The following is a 24,496-nucleotide window of genomic DNA, read 5'->3' as shown; positions in this document are numbered from 1 at the left end:
CCCCTCCCCCAGCCCCTGGCCCCCACCATCGACTTCCTGTCTCTGTGGATCTGACTCTTCTAGGACCTCATGTGAGTGGAATCAGACAGTACTTCTCCTTCTGTGTCTGGCTTATTCCACTGAGCATAAGGTCCCAAAGTTCATGCATGTTGTAGTGTGTGTCAGAATTTCCTTCCACTTTAAGGCTGAATCATGTTCCGCTGGATGGGTGAACCATATTTGTTTATCCATCCATCTCTCAATGGACACGGGTTGCTTCCACCTCTTGGCCATTGCGAATAATGCTGCTGTGAACACGGGTGTACAAATATCTCTTTGAGACCCTGCTTTCAGTTCTTTTGCTTGAGCTGGGTATTTTAACAGAAAAATTCCAGGCAATAAATGCAGAAGAAATGAAAGTGTTCAAAGTCACCATTTTTGCAACCCCTAATGATGTATGCAAGCAATGATCACCAGTGGCCACTAAGACCATTATGAGAGAGGTTCACGTGGAAATTTCACAGTAAATGAATCAGACTTGTGCCACCTGAACCCACTGGTCATTTTTAACGAGGTAGGGGAGGGAACCAACTGGGTGTTAATGTTGTTACATGTCTCACGGAGAGAGAGACAAAGACACGGAGACACAGAGATACAGAGAGAAAACAAACTAGATGTGTTGTCTGGAGGAGCTCACACCACCTAGGAAGTCCGCTCATGTTTCTAGGTAGATCGATTCACAGGGATTACAGGGGACAGAGGAAACCATTAATCCACACCAGGGAAACAACCCACCCAATCAGGAGGCTGGTAAACTCTACCAGATAAACGACCTGGTTTCTTCAACAAATAAATGGCAAAGAAAAAAGGTTGGGTGATGGTTATAGGTGAAAAGAGACTAAGAGATACAGCAACCAAATGCCACGTGTGGGCTTTGTTTGGGTCCTGACTCAAAGGAACTACCTGCGGAAAAAACACGTATGACATTTCATCAGCAGCAATGAGACATTTTGCCATCATGGGCCCACCAGGCTGATGTACTAAGAGGGACCCTGCGGCATTCTCGCCCAAAATGCATGCCGTTAATTACATCATGAGCAAACATCAGACAAGCCCAAATTGCGGGACGTTCTATAAAATAACCGGCCAGGACTTTTTTTTTTTTAATTTTATAAATTTCTTTCTTTTCTTTCTCTCTTTCTCTTTCTCTCTCTCTTTCTTTCTTTCTTTCTTGCTGCATTGGGTCTTTGTTGCTGCGCGCAGGCTTTCTCTAGTTGTGGCAAGCAGGGGCTACTCTTCGTTGCGGTGCGCGGGCTTCTCATTGCGGTGGCTTCTCTTGTTGCGGAGCACGGGCTCTAGGTGCACAGGCTTCAGTAGTTGTGGCATGTGGGCTCAGTAGTTGTGGCTCACGGGCTTCAGTAGTTGTGGCTCGTGGGCTCAGTAGTTGTGGCTCGCGGGCTCTAGAGCGCAGGCTCAGTAGTTGTGGTGCACGGGCTTAGTTGCTCCGCAGCATGGGGATCTTCCCGGACCAGGGCTCAAACCCATGCTCCCTGCATTGGCAGGTGCTGAGCGTGCCTAGAGCTCGTGCCCCGCAACAAGAGAAGCCACCGTGATAAGAAGCCCATGTGCCGCAACTAGAGAAAGCCCACGTGCAGCAACGAAGAACCAATGCAGCCGTAAATAAATAAATAAATAAGAATTGGGTGCCTAACTCAGGGGACCAAGGTCATGTTGACGGCATGTACTCTTGATATAATGGGACAAAACCTTCTTCACTTCTGTGCTCCTCTGACCTAAAATCTAAACCTCAGTCTAATCATGAGAAAAACATCAAACGAAACTCAACCAAAGGACGTTTGACAAAATACGTTTTAGGAGAGGTATCTGGGAACGTGACCTTCTTTGGAAATAGGATCATTGCAGATAGAATCAAGTTACGATGAGGTCATTTGGGCGGGCCTAATTCAGCGTAACTGGTGTTTCTGTAAAAAGAAAATCTGGACACAGACACACACAAGAGGAGATGGCCACGTGAAGACACAAGCAGAGATGGGAGGGACACAGCCACAAGCCAGGGATACACAGAGCCACCAGAAGCTAGAAAAGGCAGGAAGGACTTTCCCCTAGAGCCTCTGGAGGGAGCACGGCCCTGCTGACGCTTTAGTCTCAGACTTTGCCTCCAGAACTGTGAGAGAATACATTTGCGTGGTTTTAAGCCCCTCTGTCTGTGGTACTTCGTTACAGCAGCCCTGGGAAAGTAAAAGCTGTTCAGCACTCCTCAAAACTGTTAAGGTCATCAAAAACGAAGAAAGTCTGAGAAACCATCACAGCCCAGAAGAGCCTAAGGAGACGTGATGATGAAATGTCGTGTGGGAACCTGGGTGGGGTCCCAGGACAGAAAAAGAACATTAGGGGAAAAAAGGAAATTTGTTGGACTTCAGTTAATAATGGGTCAATATTGGTTCATTAATGGAAAAAAATAAGTACCATATTAATATATTAATAGTACGGGAAATCAGGTGTGGTTTCATAAGGCAACCCTCTGTATTTGCAATTTTTCTATAAACCTAAGACTATTCTAAAAATTAAAGTTTATTTTTTAAAAAGTAAAACAGAACAAAAAACCTCTTAAATGAATAATAGAATCTTGGCTTGGCCACCACCCAGGTGTTTAGCCTTAGTCAAATTATTCAGTTTCTCTGTGCCTCGGTTTTCCTATCTGTAAAATGGGGGTGATGGGGTTCGTGCTACATGGGCCTGCCCTGAGGATGGTGGGAGACCAGGATCTGGAGTAAGTGGAAGCATCATCATCTCCATCAGGGATAGGCGGTGGCTGCTGCTGGAATTTTGGGTGAGTAGCAACAGAAGGTCAGCTCAAATGTCCCCGGGGCCAGGGAGAGAGGCTGAACTCCACTTCCTGGCTCAAAGTGCACACAGTCCCACACAGCTCTGTGTACCATGCCCTACACAAGTGGGTGCACAAGTAGAACTTCTTCCTTCCTTGCTACCCTGCCCGGGACAGACGACCTGAGATGGGACCGCGCGGGGCAGGGGGTTGGTTGTTAAACAGGACGCCCCTAAGAAATCAAAGGTCTCCAGAATGTCATTTCTTTAATGTCCACCCTTCAAGGGGCCCCGCAGAAGGTGAGGTAATAAATACAGAAGGTTGTAAGATGCAGCACGCCCGGCCCCCAGCCTGGTAAGGAAGGGGGGCGGGGGATGCCTGTAGACCTCGGTTTCCTTCATCTGAAAACTGGGGCAGAACACTCTTCGAACCACGAGGCTCTGATACGGCGGCGTTTTCTGGGCGTCTTTCTCGTAAGAAAACGCAAGTCCCTGAGCTACGCAGACCTCAGGCTGGGATGCGGCTCCTTTCCGCTAGGGGGCGCCAGAGTCCGCGTCCCTCGGCATGAAGGACCACTCCCCTGTCCCGGGGCTGGTGCATCACCCGCTGGTGCATCACCCCCAAAAGGGTCCCAGACCCCTGCCCAAGGCGGGACATACCTGGAGGTGGGGGTCCTGAGAGGACCCCATCCACCCAAGTCCTAGATCCCCTGCTCTCTTCACCTTTTCCTGCACCCCGGCCTCCCAAAAGGCCATTGTGCTCCCTCTCCAAGGAGATACAGTGAGTCGAGGAAAGGAAGACACAGAGGCTGTCCTGCTGAGGGGCGGAGAAAGGAGGAGGCGCCGATCGGCCTTCCACCCCGGCTCACTCATGGCCCTTCTGCCACCTGGGCCTGGGGCTGGAGCGACAAGGGGCACCTGGGTTCGCTGAGCGCTGGCCCACCCCGCCCCCACCGCCCCCACCGCCCTCAGGTCCCGCCTGCCACGCGCGGGTCTGAGTCCGGAGCGTTGGGCCTAGGTCACAGCAGGTTGATCTCGTCCAGGTAGCGGGCCAGGACTGAGTCCCGCACGTCCTTGAAGACCTTGCGGATGTTCTGTGTGTCCGTAGCACACGTGTAGTGGCTGAAGAGGCGGCGGGAGCGCGAGCCCTTCCTGCTCCCATCTGCGCCGTCCACGCAGCTGGTGTACATGCCAATGTACATGTCCAGGATGAACTTCTTGGCTGCCTCCGTGTCCTGCTTCGGGCCTGGGGACAGGGGTGGGCAGTCAGGGCACACGGCTCATGGGGCAGGTGGGAGCCTCTCCCTCCTGGGACCAAGGTGGGCTCTGGAGACCCTGTCCCCGATATGGGCAGCAACAGGGCTGCAGGGACCACCCACCAAAGTTCCTGCCTGCCACCGCCATCTTTTGCCTTTCTAGCTGGTCACTTGACTCAGGCCAAGCCAATAAGAGCATCAGGTATGTGTTCATGTAGGTCACATGATCTGGAATGGACCAATGACACTGGTCTCTGGGACTTTGGGCTGAACTGTGTTAAAAAGAGACCCTCTCTCTTGGCTGGGCTTGGAGCTGGGGGGATGGGAGCCTGGAACTGCAGAGAAAGACATCCTGGGGAGGTGCAAATGGGGAAACCGAGGCCGAGAGAGAGGGGGGAAGGATGGCCATCCTGGTGAGGCACACATGCGATTCCCCCCACCACCATCTCACATTCATACACATATATGAATATTAATATATATATTCATATATATATATATGAATGAATGACTGGTGTCATTATAAAAAGACAAGAGACAACCAGAGACAAAGTCATGTGGTGACAGAGGCAGAGATTAGAGACATGCATCTACAAGTCAAGGAATGCCAAGGATTGCAGGTGACCACCAGAAGCTAGGAGAGAGGCCTGGAACAGATTCTCCCCTGGAGCCTCCAGAAGAAACCAACCCTGCTGACAACTTGATTTCAGACTTCTGGCCTACTGAACTGTGAGGGGAAAGATTTCTGCTGTTTTCAGCATCCAGTATGAAGGCTTCTGTTAGTTTATCCCCATTCTACAGAGGGGGAAGCTGAGACTCAGAGATCTTGGGCAGAGGACAAAGATGGGTCTGGAACTCAGGCCTGTCCCATTGCATTCGAAACCCCACTGGCTCTAGGCTGGGGTAGGACCTGGACCAGCATCTCTCTTGGGAGCTGCTTTTGGGAAGTGAAGGGATAGAAAGTTCTAGAACCACTCACCCCGGAAACTGGGGAAGTAGGTAGCCAGGTGGGAGGTGGGGATCTTCTCTTCCAGGATGTCGGTTTTGTTGAGGAAGAGGATGACGGAAGTGCTTTTGAACCAGGGCAGTTCCAGGATGGTGCCAAACAGGGCCAGGCTCTCCTTCATTCGGTTCTGGGTTGGGGGGCACAAGCAGGTCATTGATCCAGACGGCCAGCTGGGCCCAAACAGGAGCCCTCTCCCCACGTAGAGATGGGGCTGTCGGCCCCCCATCCAGCAGCTTGAGGCTCCCCAATTCCCACCCAGCTGGGTCTGAGTGTGGTGTGGCCAGCTGCCTATGTATGCCCGAGATGGTTTTGTGCCTGTACTGGTTTGGGTAGTGTCCCCCCCCACCCCCAAAATTCATATCCACCTGGAACTTCAGAATGAGACCTTATTTGGAAATAGGATCTTTGAAGATGTAATTAGTTAAAAATCGGTCACACTGGAGTAGGGTGGGCCCTAAGTCCAATGTCTGGTATCCTTATAAAAAGGGGACTTAGGACACAAGGAGATGGCCACGTGAAGATGGAGGTAAAATGGGGTGCTCTTTCTATAAGCCAAGGGATGCCAAAGATCGCCAGTGGCCACCAGAAGCTGGGAGAGCCTGGAACAGATTCTCCTTCACAGGGAACCAGCCCCACTGACACCCTGACCACAGATTTCTGGCCTCCAGGACTATGAGACGATACACTTCTGTTGTTTCAGCTCTCCCCCACCCCCATGCCCACCACCTCCCAGTTTGTGGTACTTCATCACAGCAGCCCTAGCAAACTAGGACATCTCGTGTGGCTGGACTGGAGCAAGGTCTGTGTCAGAATGACCTCAAATTGATTCTATTTGATTCAGTTTGAAAGTCGAAATTATAACATCTGATCCTTGGATCCCGAAACTGTCTATAGGAAACTTTAACCCTGAAAAGTGCACATGTCAGAGATGATAATGTGTCCGACCTTCACGCCGGGGGTTAATTAGGAGAAGAGTTCACGAAAAGGAGAAGAATTCTGAGTAAAAGCAGGACATTGTCCCCATGACCCACATTCCCAGGATAGCTTACATTGTGCTTCAGGGGGTGCAGGGGTGTGTGTGTGTCTTGAGGCTTGAGTGTCCGACTCTGTGTGTGTGTGTGTGTGTGTGTGTGTGTGTGTCAGGGTCCTGGCCTCACAAATGCTTGTAGATCTGTGTGTTGGGGTTCAATGGTCTGACCACAAAAGAGTGGACGGTGAAGCTCAAAGCCACGCCAGACACACAAAGACCCACTCAAGAGTGCCTGCTCAGCTGTGGGTCCCCAGGCCAAGATGGGGGTAAGAAAAGCAGGGGAAATGGTGCCCCTGCATCCATCGTGGCCCCTCACCTCTTGGTTGTTTTCCTCCAGACACTGGTCGTATTCGCTCAGCGAGGCCAGGTAGATGAGGGCAATCACATTCTCGAAGCAGTGGATCCACTTCTTGCGTTCTGACTTTTGGCCCCCGACGTCCACGATCCTTACCGGGAACAACTCCCTTTCAGAGTTCAGGCCTAATCGGGAGCCCCATGACGAGGCGTCCCAGACCCCAGTCATGGCTGGGACATGCCATGAGCAATATTAATAGCAACAAGAATAGATGCCAGCCACCTTGTGTGTTACAGCATTTCACCCCATGGAGCAAGTATCGCTATTATGCCCATTTTATGGATGAGGAAACTGAGGCATAGGGAGAGAGGGCACTTTCTAGAGCTTCTACTACACTGGGCTGCCTGATTTCTACCCCATGGTAGAAGACAGCTGGTTGCCCTCACTCTGCCCTGGTTCTGGCTGGGTGACAAGAGGGAAATTGCAGATCGTCTCCAGAACTCAGTTTCCCATCAGCTGTGTTCTAGCTGACCGTGAGAGTGTCCAGTGGCCACACAGACGGGCAAACGCCATCCCCTCTGTGTGTGGCCCAGGGAAAGGGTTCGCCTCCACCCCCCCACACACCACAGCAAAAGCCTGGGCCCTCCTGCCTTTCTGTTCTCTCTTCTAAGAAACGTGGGTTACTGATAACAAGCCCTGTGTCACTTCCCCAGGGATGGGACCATTACTCAGGCAGCTGGAAGGAAATGCCAGAAGCCTCAGAGCAAGAAGGGACTTGCCCTGCTGTACCGGAGGAAAATCCAGGCTGATGTCTGCAGCTCCTGATTCCTGAAACCAGCCTCTCTCATGATCCGCAGATTCCCTCAAACCCCGTATCCAGAGCGGGGTGTGTGATGCAGCGGTTGAGACTGGGGCTCCGATGGCTGAGATAGGTGTGGGGTATGCTACTTGCCAGCCTCCCAGCTCGGAGTCTCAGTTTCCTCTGAGCCCTCACCTTTGGCCTAAGAACGGACTCACGTTTCCCCATCTGATAATTCCCCTCCTCAGCCCAGCCTTACTTCTGAACTTCCCCAACCACTACTTTTACTCCTAAACTTTTACCAACTCATCCATCCATCTATTCATCCATCCAACCAATCACCCACCCACCCATCTATTTGTCCATGCGTCCACATACCCACCCATCAATCCATCCATCTGTCTATCTATCTATCCATTTATCCATTCATACATACATACACCCACCCACCCATATACCCATCCATTGATCCATCTATCCACCCACCTACCCATCCATGCATCCATCCATGCATCCACCCACCCATCCATCCAACCATCTTTCCAACCATCCACTCACATTTCCAAACTTCCACTCTGACCTTCAGCTGATCATCACCAGTGAAGCAAACTCAGCCCCTAACTTTGAGGGTCTCTCCATCTAGTGGAGGAGACCCAATGCAAACAGATAAATTATGAACCTTCCTGCTAAGGACTATTGCAGAGGCCAGAACAACATGGGGCCGGGGGGGGGTGGTGTTCAGGGAAACAAGGGATCAACATGGGTGGGTTGGACACTGAAGGGTCTCAAGCATCACCCTGCACCCTCCACAGGTCCCTGCCTAAGGTCACTGAAGATTCTCTAAAGGCCACTCCCAGAAGTCGCTTCTCTCACTGCATTCTTCCTGACCTCTCCTTGGCCTTTGACACTGACCATGACTCTGCATGGACCATCCTTTGCTGCACTGGCCACCCACACCTCTGGCTTCCAGCTCAGGCCTGTGTGCGCCCAGCCACCTCCCAGATGCCCCAGACCCCTCAGACCCAACCTGCCCCAAATGAGTTCATCATCTATTGTAACACCTCCTATCCTGCCACCACCACTGTGGCTCCACCATCTACTCTGTCACCTTGATGGGAAACCCATAGGGAGTCACTTTTGACTCTCTGCCCTAAATCCCATGCTCATCTAGTCCTGCCCATTCTACATCAGAAAGCATTCTCGCACTGTCCCCTCATTTCCATCCCCAAGGCCACTTCCCGGGCACTTCCCAACTCTTTCTACCTGAACCATGGCTCCTGCCTTCTCCTGGGTCTCCTGACCTCCAGCTTCAACCCTCATTTGGGGCTGGGTAAGCTCAAAGGGTGAGCTTCCCCAGCCCCAAATCAATCCCTCTGGTCTAGCCCTGACTGCACACTCTCTGTCTCTTCCTTCCCATCACCTCCTAGCTCCAGTGAACTCCTATTCATTCTTCAATGCCCTAATAACAATGTCCCCTCCTCCAGGAAGACGTACCCTCCCAGAGCTCTGGGGGCTCAGTTTTGGCTCCCCCAGGTCCCAATCCTGATTCCATGGAGGGGCTGGAGGTGTCTGTGTCCAGCCTTGCCTCCTTCAGCCTGGCAGCCCCTTTGGGGGCTGGGACTAGGCAACTCCTACTCATCCCTCAGTGCCCCAGTTCCTTTGCCCCTCCAACAGGAGCCTTCTCCACCCACCAGGCTATGCGCTCACCGCAGGTTGGTTTTCTGCACGGAGAAGCAGTACTCGTTGATGCCGGTGGTGGGCATGCGGCTGCGGAGCACGTCCTGCGAGGTAGGGATGTAGCCCTCCTCCATGATGCGGTCCAGATTTGACAGGTAGCTGTAGAGCCAGAAGCCCTGAGTCTTGGCCTTGAAACCTCCCTTTGCTTCTCAGGCCCACCACCCAGGGCCTGGTGAGGACCTTGCTGGGGGAAAGAGAGCCCCCAGGGCAGGGCCAGGATCTCTGGGGTCCCAGGTGGCTCAGGAGCACAGCCCAAGGCCATGGGAGCATCGGGAGAAGCAGCTTCACCCTCAGCAGCGTGACCCCAAGGACTGTCTCACTGGCGCGGGCGTCACCCTGGGAAAACTGTCACCCCAGGTGTGTCACTGCCCCAAGAACAGTGATAGCTTGGAGCACTAGACACCCAGCGTCGTACCCAGGACAGCTTCACTGCATGATGATGAACAGCGTCACCCCAGAAACGGTGTCACCCCAGGAATGATGTCACCCCATGAACAGTGCACCCCAGGAGCTGTGCCACCTGGGGAGCAGCGGCTCCCCAGGGACGGCCTCGCCCCGGGGCAAGACCACCCACAGCATTCCCAGCAGTGGGAGCTGGCCAGCCTGAGGCCCCTCTGCCGGCTCCGATCCCTGGGACTGGGTCTCCTCTGGCTCCGCCTTGGCACCGCCTCGCGCTCGGCACCCCGACCCCGCGCCCGTCCCCGCGGACCCCAGACTCACTACACTGCCGAGTCGAGCAGGTGGAAATCGCGCCGGCGCTCGTAGCAGGCGCGGATGCCGGAGTCCCTCCACAGCCACTGCATGGCCACGGCGTAGTGCTTCTCGAAGGTGGTCACCCTGTAGGGGTCCTGGCTCATGATCAGGTTGGCCCGGTGCTGGGGAGGGACAGACGGACAGGGGCGGGTCAGGGCAGCCGGGCGGGGCGGGTTGCCCTCCTGACGTCTCCACCCCCTTTCGTGCCGGCGTCCGTCCATGGGCACAGGCAGAGCGCACAGCGGCGCGAGGGGCCAGCAGGGGCTTGCTTGCGTGCAGGGAGCGCCAGTTCTGGGTGACCCTGCCTGGGGCAGTAACCTCTTCTCTATCTGTTCTCCTTTCTTTGCACCGGAAGCAGGCACTCCTGTTGTTCATGTCTGAAGATAGGGTCTTTACAGAGGTAATGAAGTCACAATGAGGTCATGAGGGTGGCGCTAATCCAATGTGACTGGTGTCCTTGTAAGAAGAGGAGATTGGGACACAGACACACACAGAAGGATGACCACGTGAGGACACAGGGAGAAGACAGCCATCTACGAGCCAAGGAGAGAGGCCTCAGAAAGAACCAGTCCTGAGGTCTTGGGGGTTGGAACCCTCATGCACTGCTGGGGCGATGCAATCTGGTACAGCCATTGTGGAAAACAGTATGGAGGTTCCCACCAAAATTAAAAATAGAGCCACTGGGAATTCCCTGGCGGTCCAGTGGTTAGGACTCCACGCTTTCACTGCTGAGGGTCCGGGTTCCATCTCTGGTCGGGGAACTAAGATCTCACAAGCCATGTGACATGGCAAATAAATAAATAATTTTTAAAAATAGAGCTACTCTATGATTCAGCAATTCCACTCCTGGGTATTTATCCAAAAGAATTGAAACTGGGACCTTGAAAAGATATCTGTACACCCAGGTTCACTGCAGTGTTATTTACAGCAGCCAAGATGTGGAAAGAACCTAAATGTCCATCGATGGTTGAATGGATAAAGATAGATATATCTCGAATACTATTCAGCCTTTAAAAAGAAGGAAATTCTGCAACAGGGGACAATGTGGATGAACCTTGAAGACACCATATTAAGTGAAATAACACAGTCACAGAAGGACAGATCCTGCACGATCCCACTTATATGAGGCATCTGGAAGAGAGGCAAGTTCATGGACACAGAGAGTAGAATGGGCTAGGGGAAGGGAGCTGGGGTTGCTATGAATAAAGTTTCCCTTAGGCAAGCGGAATACATTCTAGAGCTCTCCCTGATGACATTGTGTCTGCAGTTACTGATACTGCATCGTGCGCTTAAAATTTGCTAAGAGAATAGATTTCATGTTGAGTGCTCTTCACACCATAAAATAAAAATTTTAAAGAGAAGGGTGATGTGACGCACAGTCTGCATAGCACCCCTCCCCCCAGCATGGTAGGGCAGGGCTCAGGAACCAGTCCACCGTACTAATATTTCTAGAACAAAACGCCTACTGACTCAGGACTCCTACCAGGCATCATGGGGTCCAAGGGAGAGATGGCTGAGCCCTGGGGGTCCACGGGGAACCTGCGAAGTCGGTGGGGGGACCTGCTGGTGCTGAGCTGCCTGGAATGCAGAACAGGATCCCAGGAAACCTTGGAGGAGGTGGTTCTCAACAAGGACTTAGGGGATCTGAAGGGACACAGTCCCACCCTGAAGTCCTAAGGAAACCCCTCCCAGTGTGGCGCCCATGCGGTGAGACCCGGGATGCTCACCTTGCTCTCGGGCCAGCTGAAGGGGATCTGCAGCCGTTCCATAGCCTCAATCATGGTCTGCATGGACACGAAGATGTTCTGGTAGACCAGGCTCCGGAAGCTCTTGCGTTCCTCCTCCGAGTAGCCCGCCCCGTGGATGATGCGCATCTGCTTGATGAACGTGCTCTTCCCGCTCTCGCCAGGGCCTGGGGAGATGACTCTGCGGTCAGCTCAGCCCTCCGGGGCTCCCACCACCCGCCACCTCCCGCCACTAGGGTTCAAATCCCCGCTCTGTGATCCTGGGCAAGCAGCTTCATGGCTCTATGTCTCGGTTTCCCCACCTGTGAAACGTGGTTTGCTGGGTGGACGTGAGGGGTAAACTAGTTCATTAAAAGTTTGTCCCAGGAGGGGCAGCAAACCACGGCCTGCCGGCTGCTGTTTTTATTTTTAATTTTGGGGTTTTGTTTTGTTTTGTGTTTTTGTTTTTGTTTTTTTGTCACACCACGCGGCTTGTGGGATCTAAGTTCCCCGACCCGGGATGGAACCGGGGTCCCCTGCAGTGAAAGCGCTGAGTCCTACCACTGGACCACCAAGGAATTCCTGACAGCTGCCTGTTTTTGCATGGCCAGAAAATTTTTACAGTTTGCATGGTTTTTATATTTCTAATTCTTTTCACCCTTACAGTTTTTACATTTTTGTAATGGTTACAGTTTTTGCATTTTTTAATGGCTGAAAGGAATCCAAAGATTCCTTTTTGGTGACACCTGAAAATGACATGAAATTCAGGTTTCAGGGTTGGTCAATAAAGTTTTATTGGCACATGGCCGTGCCTTGTTGTATACAAATTATCTAGGGTTGGTTTCTCGGGACAGCTGCAGTATTGAGTAGTCAGAGACCCTCTGGCTTGCAAAGCTGAAAAGATTTACCATCTGGCCCTTTACAGAAAAAGTCTGTGGACCCCTGGCCTAGAGTGTGCTTTGACATAGTAAGAGCTACATTCCTGTCCACTATTATTAGCAATAGTAGTCTTTACCATGATTATAATTACTATTATTATTATTCGCTATAATAATTTCAGGAAGAGAAAGTTTCGTGAAGGAAATACAATAAGATAAATAGATAAAGAGTGATTAAGTGACTACTACAGCTAAGTGTCACAGAAGGCTTCTCAGTGGAGGTGACATTGGCATTGAGATCTGAAGGCTGGGAAGGTTGCTCTCGTGCCAAGATCTGGAGGAGGGAGCACCACGCAGTGGACACAGCACGTGCAAAGGCCCTGGGGCAGGACCAGGCCTGGTGTGTTGGAGGAATAGCGAGGAGGCCTGTGTGCTTTGAGCTGAGTGAGCGAGGGGGAGAGAGGGAGGAGGTGAAATTATGATTGTGGAAGGGGTTCTAAGGAGAAGGGGGCTTTGAGTTAGGCTGGGTAATCTAGGAGGGCTTCACTGAGGAGGTGACATCTCATCTGAGACCTGGCAGATGACAGAATTCATTAGAAGAGAAGGGGGAATAGCATTCCCAACAGCAGGCACAGCACATGCAAAGGTCCTGGGAGAGGACCATGCCTGGCATGTTGGAGGAACAGCCAGGAGGCCTGTGTGTCTGGGGCAGAGTGATCAAGGGGGAGAGAGGGAGGGGGAGGGCAGGGAGGGGACAGGGCAGGTCATGCAGGGCCTTGTGGGCTGTGGGTAGAGGAGGGGTGGGGCCTGACCCAGGGGCTCACAGGTGGCCCCTGACTACTGAGGGGAGGGCAGGTTGGGGAGGGGTGAACCCAGCCAGATGGGACTGTTCTGGTCCAGGCTGGACCCAGGTGGCCGCGTGGAGCTAGAGAGAAGAGGACATATGCACAAGATATTTGGGAGACAGAATACACACGACCTTGCTGATGGACCAGAGTGGGGAGGGGGTCCTTGCAGGCTCACCTACAGAATCTCCAGGGCCAAGTGCTGGATGAAACCACAGGGCCCTTCTGAGTGCAGGGTCTCACGTCAAAAAGCCGGTCATGGGTCTGGGATAGTAACACTAGAAACTTTGGAAGCTCAAAGAGCAAGGCCTGGCTCCCTGCTGTCTGAGCCCTGATATCTCCCTGTCTGAGCCTCTGTTTTCTCGTCTGTGAAATGGGCATGATAGCCAGGCGGGAGGTGTGGGGTCGGGAACCACCTCCAACACCTTGTCACCCTGCCGGCTCCTGGGGGACACTGGTGTGGGGGTCCCTCCAGGGGTGGGGAAGGGGACTCGTGCAGGGGGAACTGGGACCAGCAGCAAAAAGGGAAGGGGTGCCCTGGCTGGAGCCAGAAAGAGGAACGAGGAGCAGAGGAAACACAGCAGGGAGGAGGCGGGGAGTGTAGGAAGCAGCAGAGGACGGGGTAGAACTCTGTTGTACCGCCCCTGGGGGGCTCTCGTCCCCTCCCACTCCCAGCAATTCTGAAGGCAGCGAGGGCAGGACCCAGCGACACCGCTGCACTCGAGATCCAAGGAAAAGAGTCACTTTTCTATGGCCCTAAAGGACATTCATGGAGAAACTGGGAATGCCAGCGGGATGTGATGGTGACGGGATTCGGGTCGTGATGGTGACGGGATTGCATCACGCGCATCGCCTGCTCACCATTGCCCTGGGGGGGGGGGTGTCTTTGCTTTTTAGTGGGACGTAAACCCACTGAAGTACCTGGGGGGGAAAAGGTGTCAGGGCTGCAACTTTACTCGCAAACGGTTCTGATAAAAATGAATACGTATGTATTAAATATAATATATAAATGTATAACAAATAAACTATAGCTATGCATTATGTAAATTATAAGTATATACACATATACTTATATATAATGTGTGTGTATACATATATATATATATATATATATATAGAGAGAGAGAGAGAGAGAGAGAGAGAGCAGGGTGGGATGGGATAAAGGGCATGTGATAAAATGTTAACATTTGCAGAAGAATCCGGTGCAACTTTTTTATAACTCTGAAAGTATTTCAAAATGAAAAGTTAAGAAAGGGGAAAAAAAACCCTCAAGGGCTTCCCTGGTGGTGCAGTGGTTAAGAATCCACCTGCCAATGTATGGGACATGGGTTCGAGCCCGGGTCCGGGAAGATCCCACATGCCGTGGAGCAACTAAGCCCGTGCACCACAACTACTGAGCCTGCGTGCCACAACTACTGAAGCCCATGCGCCTAGAGCCCGTGCTCTGCAACAAGAGAAGCCACCGCAATGAGAAGCCCGTGCACCTCAATGAAGAGTAGCCCCCGCTTGCCACAACTAGAGAAAGCCTGCATGCAGCAACGAAGACCCAACACAGCCAAAAATAAAATAAACTTATTATAATTAAAAAAAACCCTCAAATGCCATGTGAGATGCTGCATTGGAGTCTGAAACAGAAAAGGGGCCGTGGTGGAAAAACCAGTGAAATCTAAATCTGGAGTTTAGTTAACAGAAATGTAATGGTACTGTTCCCACATTAATATCTCAGCTGTGATGAGCACACGGCACTTATGTAAGATGTCACCACGAGAGGAAGCTGTTTAGGAGGAGACGGGAACTCTCCGGACTATCTTTGCCACATTTCTGTCCTTCGAAAATGATTCCAAAATAAAAAGTTTCCTGCAAACAAACCAACAACAAACAAAAAAACGCCCCACAGTTCCACAATCTGAAATGCTTCAGTAAGAAGCCACATGTGTCTCAGATTCCTTGGATTTCAGGACGGGGATACATCAAACTCAATAAATATTCCTGCAGTAGAACCTCTGACTACCACAGGCAGTGAGATAAACCCACAGCCTCGCGTCCCACTGGGAAACCTGGGAGAGGGGCTGGTGTCCGGAGCTTCTGCTATTTGGAGGTGGAAGAGGTACCGTAAGCCCCGCTGTCCTCCTAGGGTGACGGGGGGTCCACACGCACCAGCTTGCCCGAGCCCACAAGAGGAATGGCTCTTGGCTCCACATTTCACGTGGGGCAACTGAGTCCCAGATCGGTTGGGTCATGCAGCTGGTGGGTGGCCAAACTGGGACTCAAACCCGGTTCTGAGTCCAGAGCTTACGGGCTTTTTAATAATCATTCCGGGAAGTTCCCCAGGCACTGCCTGAATTATCGTCACTAAGATTCCCACTGTTTTCCCATTTGCAGTGGAGACGTGGGGGCTCAGAGAGGTGAAGTGACTTTCCCAGGGTCACACAGCTACTGGAAAAGCAGAGGAGTAAACACAAGCCCTTGTGGATCCTTCACCTTCATCAAAGTATCAGTTCATGTGATGTTTCTACGGACGCTCGGAAGCTCGTCGGCTCCTCTGGGTGCTGCCAAGACGGCGGTGAGACCTACGGCAGGGGGCTGCACCCTTTGACCTTCCTCTGGGTTGCCCCCAAAAGTGTGGAGAACAAAGAAAGATCGCACCAAGAAACTTAATTTTTATTTATTTATTAATTTTGGGGTGCGTTGGGTCTTCGTTGCCGCGTGCAGGCTTTCTCTAGTTGCAGCGAGCGGGGGCTACTCTTCATTGCGGTGCGCGGGCTTCTCATCGCGGTGGCTTCTCTTGTTGCAGAGCATAGGCTCTGGGCACGCTGGCTTCAGTAGTTGTGGCACATGAGCTCAGGAGTTGTGGCTTGCAGGCTCTAGAGCGCAGGCTCAGTAGTTGTGGCACGTGGGCTCAGTAGTTGTGGCGCACGGGCTTAGTTGCTCCACGGCATGTGGGATCTTCCTGGACCAGGGCTCAAACCTGTGTCCCCTGCATTGGCAGGAGGATACTTAACCACTGCACCACCAGGGAAGTCCGCAACGGTTAATTTTGTTGAGATGCACCGATTTCTTTTTTTTTTTTTTCCTCTTCTGTTTCATTAAAGAAAAAAAATATCCTGGTTGCCACCCACAGCTTGGGTTTTGTGACTCACAAGTGGCTCACAACCTGAAGTCTGAAAAATTCCACCTTTGCAGCTGTGACTGTCCTGGAGCCACTGAGGAATCAGGAGTCTCTCTGCTCCCTCTCCTGATGTGGTTCAGCAAGCCCCCCAAATGGGACTGGGAGCTGCGGGGAGAGCTGTTGCCACCTGGCGCGTCCTCGCAGCCAGACGGGAAGTGATTGCTTCTTTCTGGGAATGGGTGAGGAAGTAGAAACTCGCAGAGGCCAGGAGCCGTGCCAAGCCCCAGGCATCGCGAGACGCTGTGCAGCTCCTTCCATGGGTGATGGCAGTCCCAGCCCTGCCATCCTCCCCTAGGAAACTGGGCCACTGGGACACAGGGAGCTGCCTGAGAGCAGACAGCTCATCTTCTTTGCCCAGCTCTGCCTCAAAACTGGCTGCAGACCCCAGACCCATCCTGCCGCCGCCCTGGGCCTCAGTTTCCCCATCTGTCATTGGGCTTCTGTAGAGGCTCGTTCACAGGGCAGTCAAGCGTGTGGACTGTGGAACCAGAATTCTAGGTTCCGATCCTGGTTGTGTGACCTTGGGCAGGTCGCTTCACCTCTCTGGGCCTCGGTTTCCCCGTCTGAAGTGGTTCCTACCTCACATAGTATGGACAGAGCTGGCTCCTTTAATTGCCTTATTCTGAGTCTTCCCCCTCCTCAACGTGGTGACCACTTCCTGTCAGGGACAGACCCCCCAGCCCCTTGGCCTTCTTCCTCCAAAGGGTCAGCCACCTCCCAGAAAAAACAAAAAAACTTTTGGATTCAATTCCTGTTTTTAAGGAGGGCAGGTGTGGAAGCAGCTCTCAGGGCTTGGATAGGGGTGTTGAAACCACAGTCCAGCGGGCTGTCCATAGGGCCACCATCTGTGCTTGGGCATGTGGACAACCTCCCCTCTCCCCTCTCCCACCCCTACCAGCAGAAGTGGCTTCCTGATTTGGGACTGGCTGTGCAGTGGTCAGTGGGGCAAGGGACTTTCCCAGCTCCAGGAAGATGTGGTAGAGCTCTGGGGAAAATCATCCCTGAAACAGGATTCATTCATTCATTCATTCACTCATTCATAAATCATGCATCGGGTATCTGCTCTACGTCAGGTCACCGTACTCCTGAAATAGATGCTGGGGACACAGGAGTGAATAAGATGGACATGGTCCTCACCTCTGTGTTGCTTGCTGTGTAACTGGAGAGACAGACAATAAACAAGGAAACAAGAAAACACCTGAGAGAGCGTCAGCGAGTGAGTGGTATGAAGAAAAATCAGGTGAGAAAGAAAGATGGGGCTGACTTTGAAGCCCGGGAAATCAGGGAAGACTTCTCTGAGGAAGTGACACTTGAGCTGAGACCTGCCTTGAGTGAAAGGAGTGAGAGCACCAGCCATGCAAAGGCTTGGGGGATGCTGAGAGCCCTTGGCAGGGAGAATGGCAAGTGCAAAGGTCCTGAGGTGTGGTTAAAGAAAACCCGAGATGTGCAAGGAAGTATCACTAACACTGCCAAACCCCTAGCCCAACAGGTCAAGAAAAATGGAGCAAAGACAAAGAATGAAAAAGGAGACATCACTACAAATCCCACAGACATGAAAGGATGACAAGGGAATGTTATAAACAACCTTATGCCTATACATTTGACAACTTTGAAGAAATGGACAAATTCTTTGGAAGATACCAATAACCAAAGCTCACTCGAGAAGGAATAGCCCTATTTATTAAAAACTAGTAAATAACATATATATACTAGCCTAGCTATTACAGAAAATGAATAGAGATAGCTATGAAATTAAATTCTTAATTAAAACCTTCCAGGCTCAGACAGCTTCACTGGGGTCCCATGCCCCCACCCTCTCCTCTCTCTCCACCCCTCAGGGCTGCCGCTTGCCACTGAGCAAGAGAAGAGAGAGGACGGCCATCCAGATGACCAGGCTCTTTGCCCCAGGACAGGCAGATGGGACTTTGGAACACTTCCCCGGCCCTCGCTCAGGGCTCAGGCAGTCCCAGGAGACCCTCCAAGACTGGCATCCCTGGGCTTAGGCCAGCAGGGTCATACACAGGGCAAGGTGGCTGGGGGAGTGGACACACGTGGACAAGAAGACATTAGGTCTCAGAGGCTTCCAATCCACCACACCCAAGTCACCCCCACTCCCTCACCCTGTTCTATTTTCCTCCTGTTCTTCGTGCTGCCGGAAATTATTTTACCTGCTTATTAGTTTGGGGACTTAACATCAGTCTCCCCCACCGGAAGCTGAGGTCCCCAGAGGCAGGGACACACTCCATCTCCTCTGCCGCTGTGCCCCCACGAATTACGCAGTACGTCTTGAATGAATGAACCGACCAGTCAGTCAATCAATCAATCAGAGGCACGTGGCAATGCTCTCTCTGCCCACACGACTCGTGCTGATAAACCACCAGAGCAGACCCAGCGCTCCAGAGGGACGGGAGGGTCTCGGAGGGCGAGGCTGGAGCTCCTCGGGCTGTGCGGCTCATTCCCTTCCTATGACGCGGAACCGGTGGGGCAGGCCGGGCCTGCCCGACAGAAGCCAGGCCGCCGGCCCAAACCGCCTCTGCTCCTGCAGATGCCCAGGAGATGGCCGGACCGCGGGACGGGCCCACAGCTCACCCCTTGGGACTAGGAACCGGGCCTCAGTCGACTCATCCTGAAAGTGGGCTCCCAGGCTGTCCCGCCCGGGGTGGCCGCGGACTCACCCAACAGCAGCAGCTTCAGCTCCCCTCGGTCCCGCTTCTTCTGCTCCAGGAGGATCTTGTTGATTTCCTGGTCGATCCGGGCCGCCGACTTCTCGTCCTCGGTCAGGCACCAGGCGCAGCAGCGCCAGGTCAGCGAGCGGGCCATGGTGGGGCCTCAGCGGGCACCAGGCGGCATCGCCCCCGCCCCCGCCCCCTCCCCCCGGGAGGCACCCCGGCCGGCCGCTCCGGGGTGGGCTTCTGACAGCCGGCGGCAAGAGTCTCCCTCGTCGTGGGGGTCTCCCCCCCTGGGACCCCCGGCTTCCCGGCCTTGGGCACCCGGCGGCCCAGCTCGGCGAGGCCTGCGGGGCGGGTCAGGGGTGGAGAAGGAGAGGAGATGCCGGCTTAGGGCTCCCCGCCCATCCCCAGACCTGCCCGGCCCGGCCCGACAGGTTGACGGCAGTAGAGCGAGAGGTGAGGTGGGCGCCCCGGGGGAGGGCGGGGCGGGGAGGAAAGGCCCGGCGTCTGCAGTCTGGGTCTGCGCTGGGCCTCCTTCCTCATTCTGGAGAAGGGGTGGACCCTGTCCTCCTGGGCCTCTGACGCCCGGCCCCGGCCACCCACCTCTCCCCCTCCTCTGGGCCAATTAGAAGCAGTCATCAGAATACCCCACAAGGTCTTTTTTAAAAGCACAGCCAGGGCCCGGCGTAACTTACTGTTTTAAGTGCTTTTGTGTTTGACGGGGTGGGGGTTGGTCATGCGGACAGCACCCCAAGTTCCTTGCCATTCCCGCTGCACAGATGGGGACATAGAGGCACAGCCAGGCAGTGACAACCCCCGGGGAGCCTCTCCCATCCGTGGGGCCTCAGTCTCAACTGCAGAGCTGGCAGCTTTGGGACTTTGGAACCGGGCCATTCATTCTTCTTGCAAACATTTATGCGGTGCCTACTGTGTGCCAGGCATTCTACGCACAGCAGGGACCCAAATGACAAAAAACCCGATCTCCCTGCCTTATGCTCTAGACAGACAGATAAAGAAATACCTTAAATATATGTATATCTAAGCCTATCAGATGGCCATAAATTGTGAGAGGAAAATAAAGCTGGGAAGGGGGATGGGAGATTGGGGGGGGGCTCATGTGTGGCTTGAAACAGGGGGTCAAGGAAGGTCACTCTGAGAAGACAGGCATTTGGGAGGAGAAGTTGGACAGGCAGCCTGGACATAGGGGGACCTTGGGAGTCAAGCCCGCATCCCAGCGAGGCCATGAGGCCCCGTTCCCTGACGACTCAGCCCTCAGGACCTTAGAAGCAGGAGGGGACACAGGGGTGGCTGTGTAGCTGCGTCCCCACAGAATGTCTCCAATCCAGCAGCTCTTTGCTGTGTTCGGGGACAGAATGCTCTTTGAGAGGTTCTAGAAAGCTCTAGAAAGTTCCCAAACACCCCTCCCCCCCCAGAGATACACAGAATCTGGGAGACCCCGGGCCCCTCCCACAGGCACTGGTGAGGCTCAGAAAGGGTGCGTGCTGTGCCTGAGGTCACACAGCCGCAACTGTCTGCCTGTGCCACGCCCCAGCCGGCACCAATGCGGTTTTCTTCGCTGTTGATTCATAACGACCAGCAGATGGGAAGTTCGATAGGGGCCCCGTTGGGTCACTGGGTCCTGGCAGGCACTGCCCTGCTCAACCCCGTTCCCACCCCCGACCAGATGGCCGTGAGGAGGGGGGGCCTGAGGCCTGGGTGACTTCCCACTACCGGGGAAGGTGAAGAAAAGCAGAAATAATAATCTGGGCCACACAGAAGCAGAACGGAGGTAACCAGCTTGGCAAAACCCAGAGGCCAGGCTGAGTCACAGACTGGAGGGTGGATGGCGGGGCAAGGCCGGGAGCACCTGGGGCCACCCCTCTGTTTCCCAAAGGACACCAGGCCCCTAACCCATCACACAGGGCCAGGGCGGCATCCCGCTGACTTAAAATAAAAACAGGCGCCTTGATTCCCCCTCCTCCAGCGCCCATACTCTGAATTTCTTCAGCCTCACAACAAATCTTTCCACTTCCCCAAACAGGCGAGGAGCTGCTTCCTCTCCAGATGAGGTGCCATCCTGGCGGGACACCTGTCACCTATTAGTTCATTCGGGAATAACAGGGTGAGCTGTGTGTGTGTTTAAAAAATACACACACACGGACTTCCCTGATGGTCCAGTGGGTAAGACTCCACGCTCCCCATGCAGGGGGCCCAGGTTCCATCTGTGATTGGGGAACTAGATCCTGCATGCCGCAACTAAGAGCCGGTGCAGCCAAATAAATAAATAAGTAAATTTTTAAAACGTATATTAAAAAAAAATACACACACAGACTTCTCTTGCAGTCCAGTGGTTAAGACTCCACCCTTCCACTGCAGAGGGCGTGGGTTCCATCCCTGGTCAGGGAACTAAAAATTAAAACAAACACACACACACACACACACACACACACACACAGAAAACACATAAAACATGAACATATAACCTAATAATTTCCTGTGAAACTGATACCCACGTGATCCCCACCCAGGCCAAGATTCAGGGTATCGTCAGCCCCAAGAGGGTTCCCAGACACCCGTTCCAACAAGACCCCCTTCCTCCTGCTGGGCAGTCGGTACTGCACCAACTTCTATGGTATTTCTGTGTTTGAGGGGTATTTTTGGTAACCAGATTTATTTTGCTTTTTGTTTTTTCAATTTACATGGCTTGGTAGGTGCTTCCTTTGGTGTACGGTTTTGTGTTTTAACAAATGTACACAGTCATGTAAATTATGGCTAAAACAGTTGACAGAACATGGTCTGTCACCTGAAGAACCCCCTCCAGGTACCTCTTTATAGCCAGACCCTCACCTGAGCCCTCACCCCTGGAAACCATTGATCTGCATTTTTTTTTTTTTTTTTTTTTGCGGTACGCGGGCCTCTCACCGCTGTGGCCTCTCCCGTTGCGGAGCACAGGCTCCGGACGTGCAGGCCCAGCGGCCATGGCTCACGGGCCCAGCTGCTCCGCGGCATGTGGGATCCTCCCGGACCGGGGCACGAACCCACGTCCCCTGCAACGGCAGACGGACTCTCAACCACTGCGCCACCAGGGAAGCCCGATCTGGTCTTTGTTGCTATGGTTTTTTGAATCTTTTTGAGACTGTCATATACATGGAATGATACACTGTGTAATTGTTGAGACTGGCTTCTTTCACTTAGCATCTGAGATCCGCCTATGCAGTGGGGCATGTCAGGAGCCCTCTCCTTTGGACTCTCGGGTAGTTTTCTGTTGTGTGGGTTCATCACCCTTTATCTGTTCACCCGTAGAAGGCCATTTGGGTTGCTCCCAGTTTGGGGGTGATCACGGATAGCGCTGCTGTAAGCATGCACTGTAGTCATCATCAGTGCTCATTTCTCTAGGATAGTTCTAGAAGCGGGATGGTTGGGTCATAAGGTACTTGTACGTATAACTTTGTAAGAAACGGCTGAATGCTTTTCTGGTGTGGCTTTCCCATTTTGCACGCCCATGAGGAATGCCCTGAGGGGGGCTTCCCTGGTGGCGCACTGGTTAAGAATCTGCCTGCCAATGCAGGGGACAAGGGTTCGAGCCCTGGTCCCGGAAGATCCCACGTGTTGCAGAGCAACTAAGCCCGTGAGCCACAACTACTGAGCCTGCGCTCTAGAGCCCGTGAGCCACCACTACTGAACCCGCGTGCCACAACTACTGGAGCCTGTGCATGTAGAGCCCATGCTCCACAACAAGAGAAGCCATCGCAATGAGAAGCCCACGCACCCCATCCAAGAGTAGCCCCGGCTCGCCACAACTAGAGAAAGCCCGCATGCAGCAATGAAGACCCAATGCAGCCAAAAATAAATAAATTTATTAAAAAAAAAATACCCAACTGTGGAACTGCTGGGTTACAAGGTATTTCCCAGATATTAGCTCCCTTTTGCCAAAGTGCGTGTACCAATTTACAACCCCAGTAGCTCTGGTAAGGTTTTTTTGTTTGTTTTTTAAATTTTTGCCCGTGCCACCGGGCTTGCAGAATCTTCGTTCCCCGATAAGGGATCGAACCCGTGCCCCCTGCAGTGGAAGCCCGGATTCTTAACCACTGGACCACCAGGGAATTCTCCCTGATGAGTTTTTTATGGACCTAAATTTATCCCATCCAAAAGTCTCTCCTTTATTCAGAAACGACGATCTCCTTGCTGTTCCTTTGGTATGAGAAATGCCCTTTCTGTTTAATGAGGAATAGGATGTCTACATGGTTTTACAGTACCTCACAGTCCTCAGCTGATGGGAGGCCACAGCTGGGTCATTCCCTGGCCACTGCCCTTGGCCATACCCAAGATCATGCCCCCGCCCCCACCAGGGCTGGCCCAAGGCTGGGGTACAAATGTCCATCCCCTCCCTTTATTAACTGATGAATCACGGATTTGATTCCACTTCTGCGAGTATATCCATACCGAAAGCAGGTTCTCCAGAGGGTCTTTCCCACCCAAGTTCACAAAAGCATGATTCACCGCAGCCAAAAGGAGGAAACACCCAGGATCCCCTCGCCGGCCACCTGGGCCGGCTTCGTGGGCGGGGTACTCGGGCTCGGAAGGTTTTCTGTCTTGAAAGCCTCCTGGTTTTGTAACAAGGGCCCTGCGTTTTCACTTTGCACCGGGTCGCGGCTGGTGCCCAGGCTCGGGGGCGCCGCCTACCGTCAGGGCAAGGGCCCGGCCGCTCTGTGCCTCGGTTTCCCTGTTGGAACCGGGATGCGGAGAGGACCTCCGGAGCGGATGCGCGTTCGCGCGGACGGGCGCGGAAAGCAGGCGAGCGGCACCTGCCGGCCGCGGAGGACATGACGGCCAGGCGCGCCGGCAGCATCCGCGGGCTCCCTCCCTGCACCCACCTCCCGAATCCCACTCCCTCCTCCGCCTCCACCTGGGACCACTCCATCATCTCCCACCTGGTCCAGCTGAGTCCCCTCCGTCCGGGTCCCTGGTTCCGCCCTCAGCCCCACAGTCTGTCCTCCCGGCAGCGGCCACCAGAGGGCGCCTGTGAGCACTGAGTCAGGCCCTGTCCCGCCCCTGCCCACAGTCCTCCAGGGTCCCACCTTCCTGAGGGTAAAAGCCCAAGTCCTCCCCGCGGCCCACAAGGCTCTGCACGACCTGCCCTGTCCCCTCCCTGCCCTCCCCTCCTCCCTCTCTCTGCCTCACTCACTCTGTTCCAGACACACGGGCCTCCTTGCTGTTCCTCCAATGAACCAGGGCTGGTCCTGCCCCAGGGCCTTTGCATGTGCTCTGCCCTCCGCCTGGCAATCCCCTCCCTCAGACCACAGCATGGCCCCTTCTCTTCACGTCTTCCAGCATCCTATTCATACGCCACCTTCGCCACTTTCTCTGAAAGCGCTTTCCTGAACAGCCTGCCTGAAATGGCCACTATCGCTGCCCATGACTCTTCCCTGCTTTTTTTATTCATAGATTGAGTCATGGTGATAAGTGCTGTCTCCCTGTATATGCAGTGCCTAGGACAGTGCCTGGCACACAC

General features: G+C 53.5%; 1 protein-coding gene and 1 long non-coding RNA gene across 3 annotated transcripts; one reads left to right on the top strand and one right to left on the bottom strand.

The window, feature by feature from the left end:
* Positions 1 to 3,073: 3,073 nt before the first annotated feature.
* GNA15 (G protein subunit alpha 15) lies at positions 3,074 to 19,421 on the bottom strand. Of its 2 annotated transcripts, none has more exons than XM_022557419.3 (7): positions 18,991 to 19,421; positions 11,427 to 11,611; positions 9,667 to 9,821; positions 8,917 to 9,045; positions 6,432 to 6,561; positions 5,059 to 5,212; positions 3,074 to 4,069 (listed from the first exon to the last, which is right to left on the bottom strand). In XM_022557419.3, the coding sequence occupies exons 1-7, from the start codon at positions 19,133 to 19,135 to the stop codon at positions 3,843 to 3,845; spliced, it is 1,125 nt and encodes a 374-aa protein (XP_022413127.2). In that variant the 5' UTR covers positions 19,136 to 19,421; the 3' UTR covers positions 3,074 to 3,842. The 2 variants fall into 2 exon arrangements, with proteins under 2 accessions (XP_022413127.2, XP_022413128.2); XM_022557420.2 differs by lacking the exon at positions 18,991 to 19,421 and adding an exon at positions 18,484 to 18,730.
* Positions 19,247 to 22,042, top strand: LOC149744090 (uncharacterized). Its single transcript, XR_016391525.1, has 2 exons — positions 19,247 to 19,440; positions 21,026 to 22,042. It is a non-coding gene; the product is annotated as an uncharacterized LOC149744090 (long non-coding RNA).
* The last annotated feature ends 2,454 nt before the right edge of the window (positions 22,043 to 24,496 follow it).

The sequence above is a fragment of the Delphinapterus leucas genome, unplaced genomic scaffold, assembly GCF_059928025.1.
Source record: "Delphinapterus leucas isolate spDelLeu-1000000601 "Yukka" unplaced genomic scaffold, BTC_Dleu_Yukka2 spDelLeu_asBTCV2_sq25, whole genome shotgun sequence".
Lineage (NCBI taxonomy): Eukaryota > Metazoa > Chordata > Mammalia > Artiodactyla > Monodontidae > Delphinapterus > Delphinapterus leucas.
Note: the sequence above shows the minus strand (reverse complement) of the source record. Positions and strands in the feature narration are given on the sequence as shown.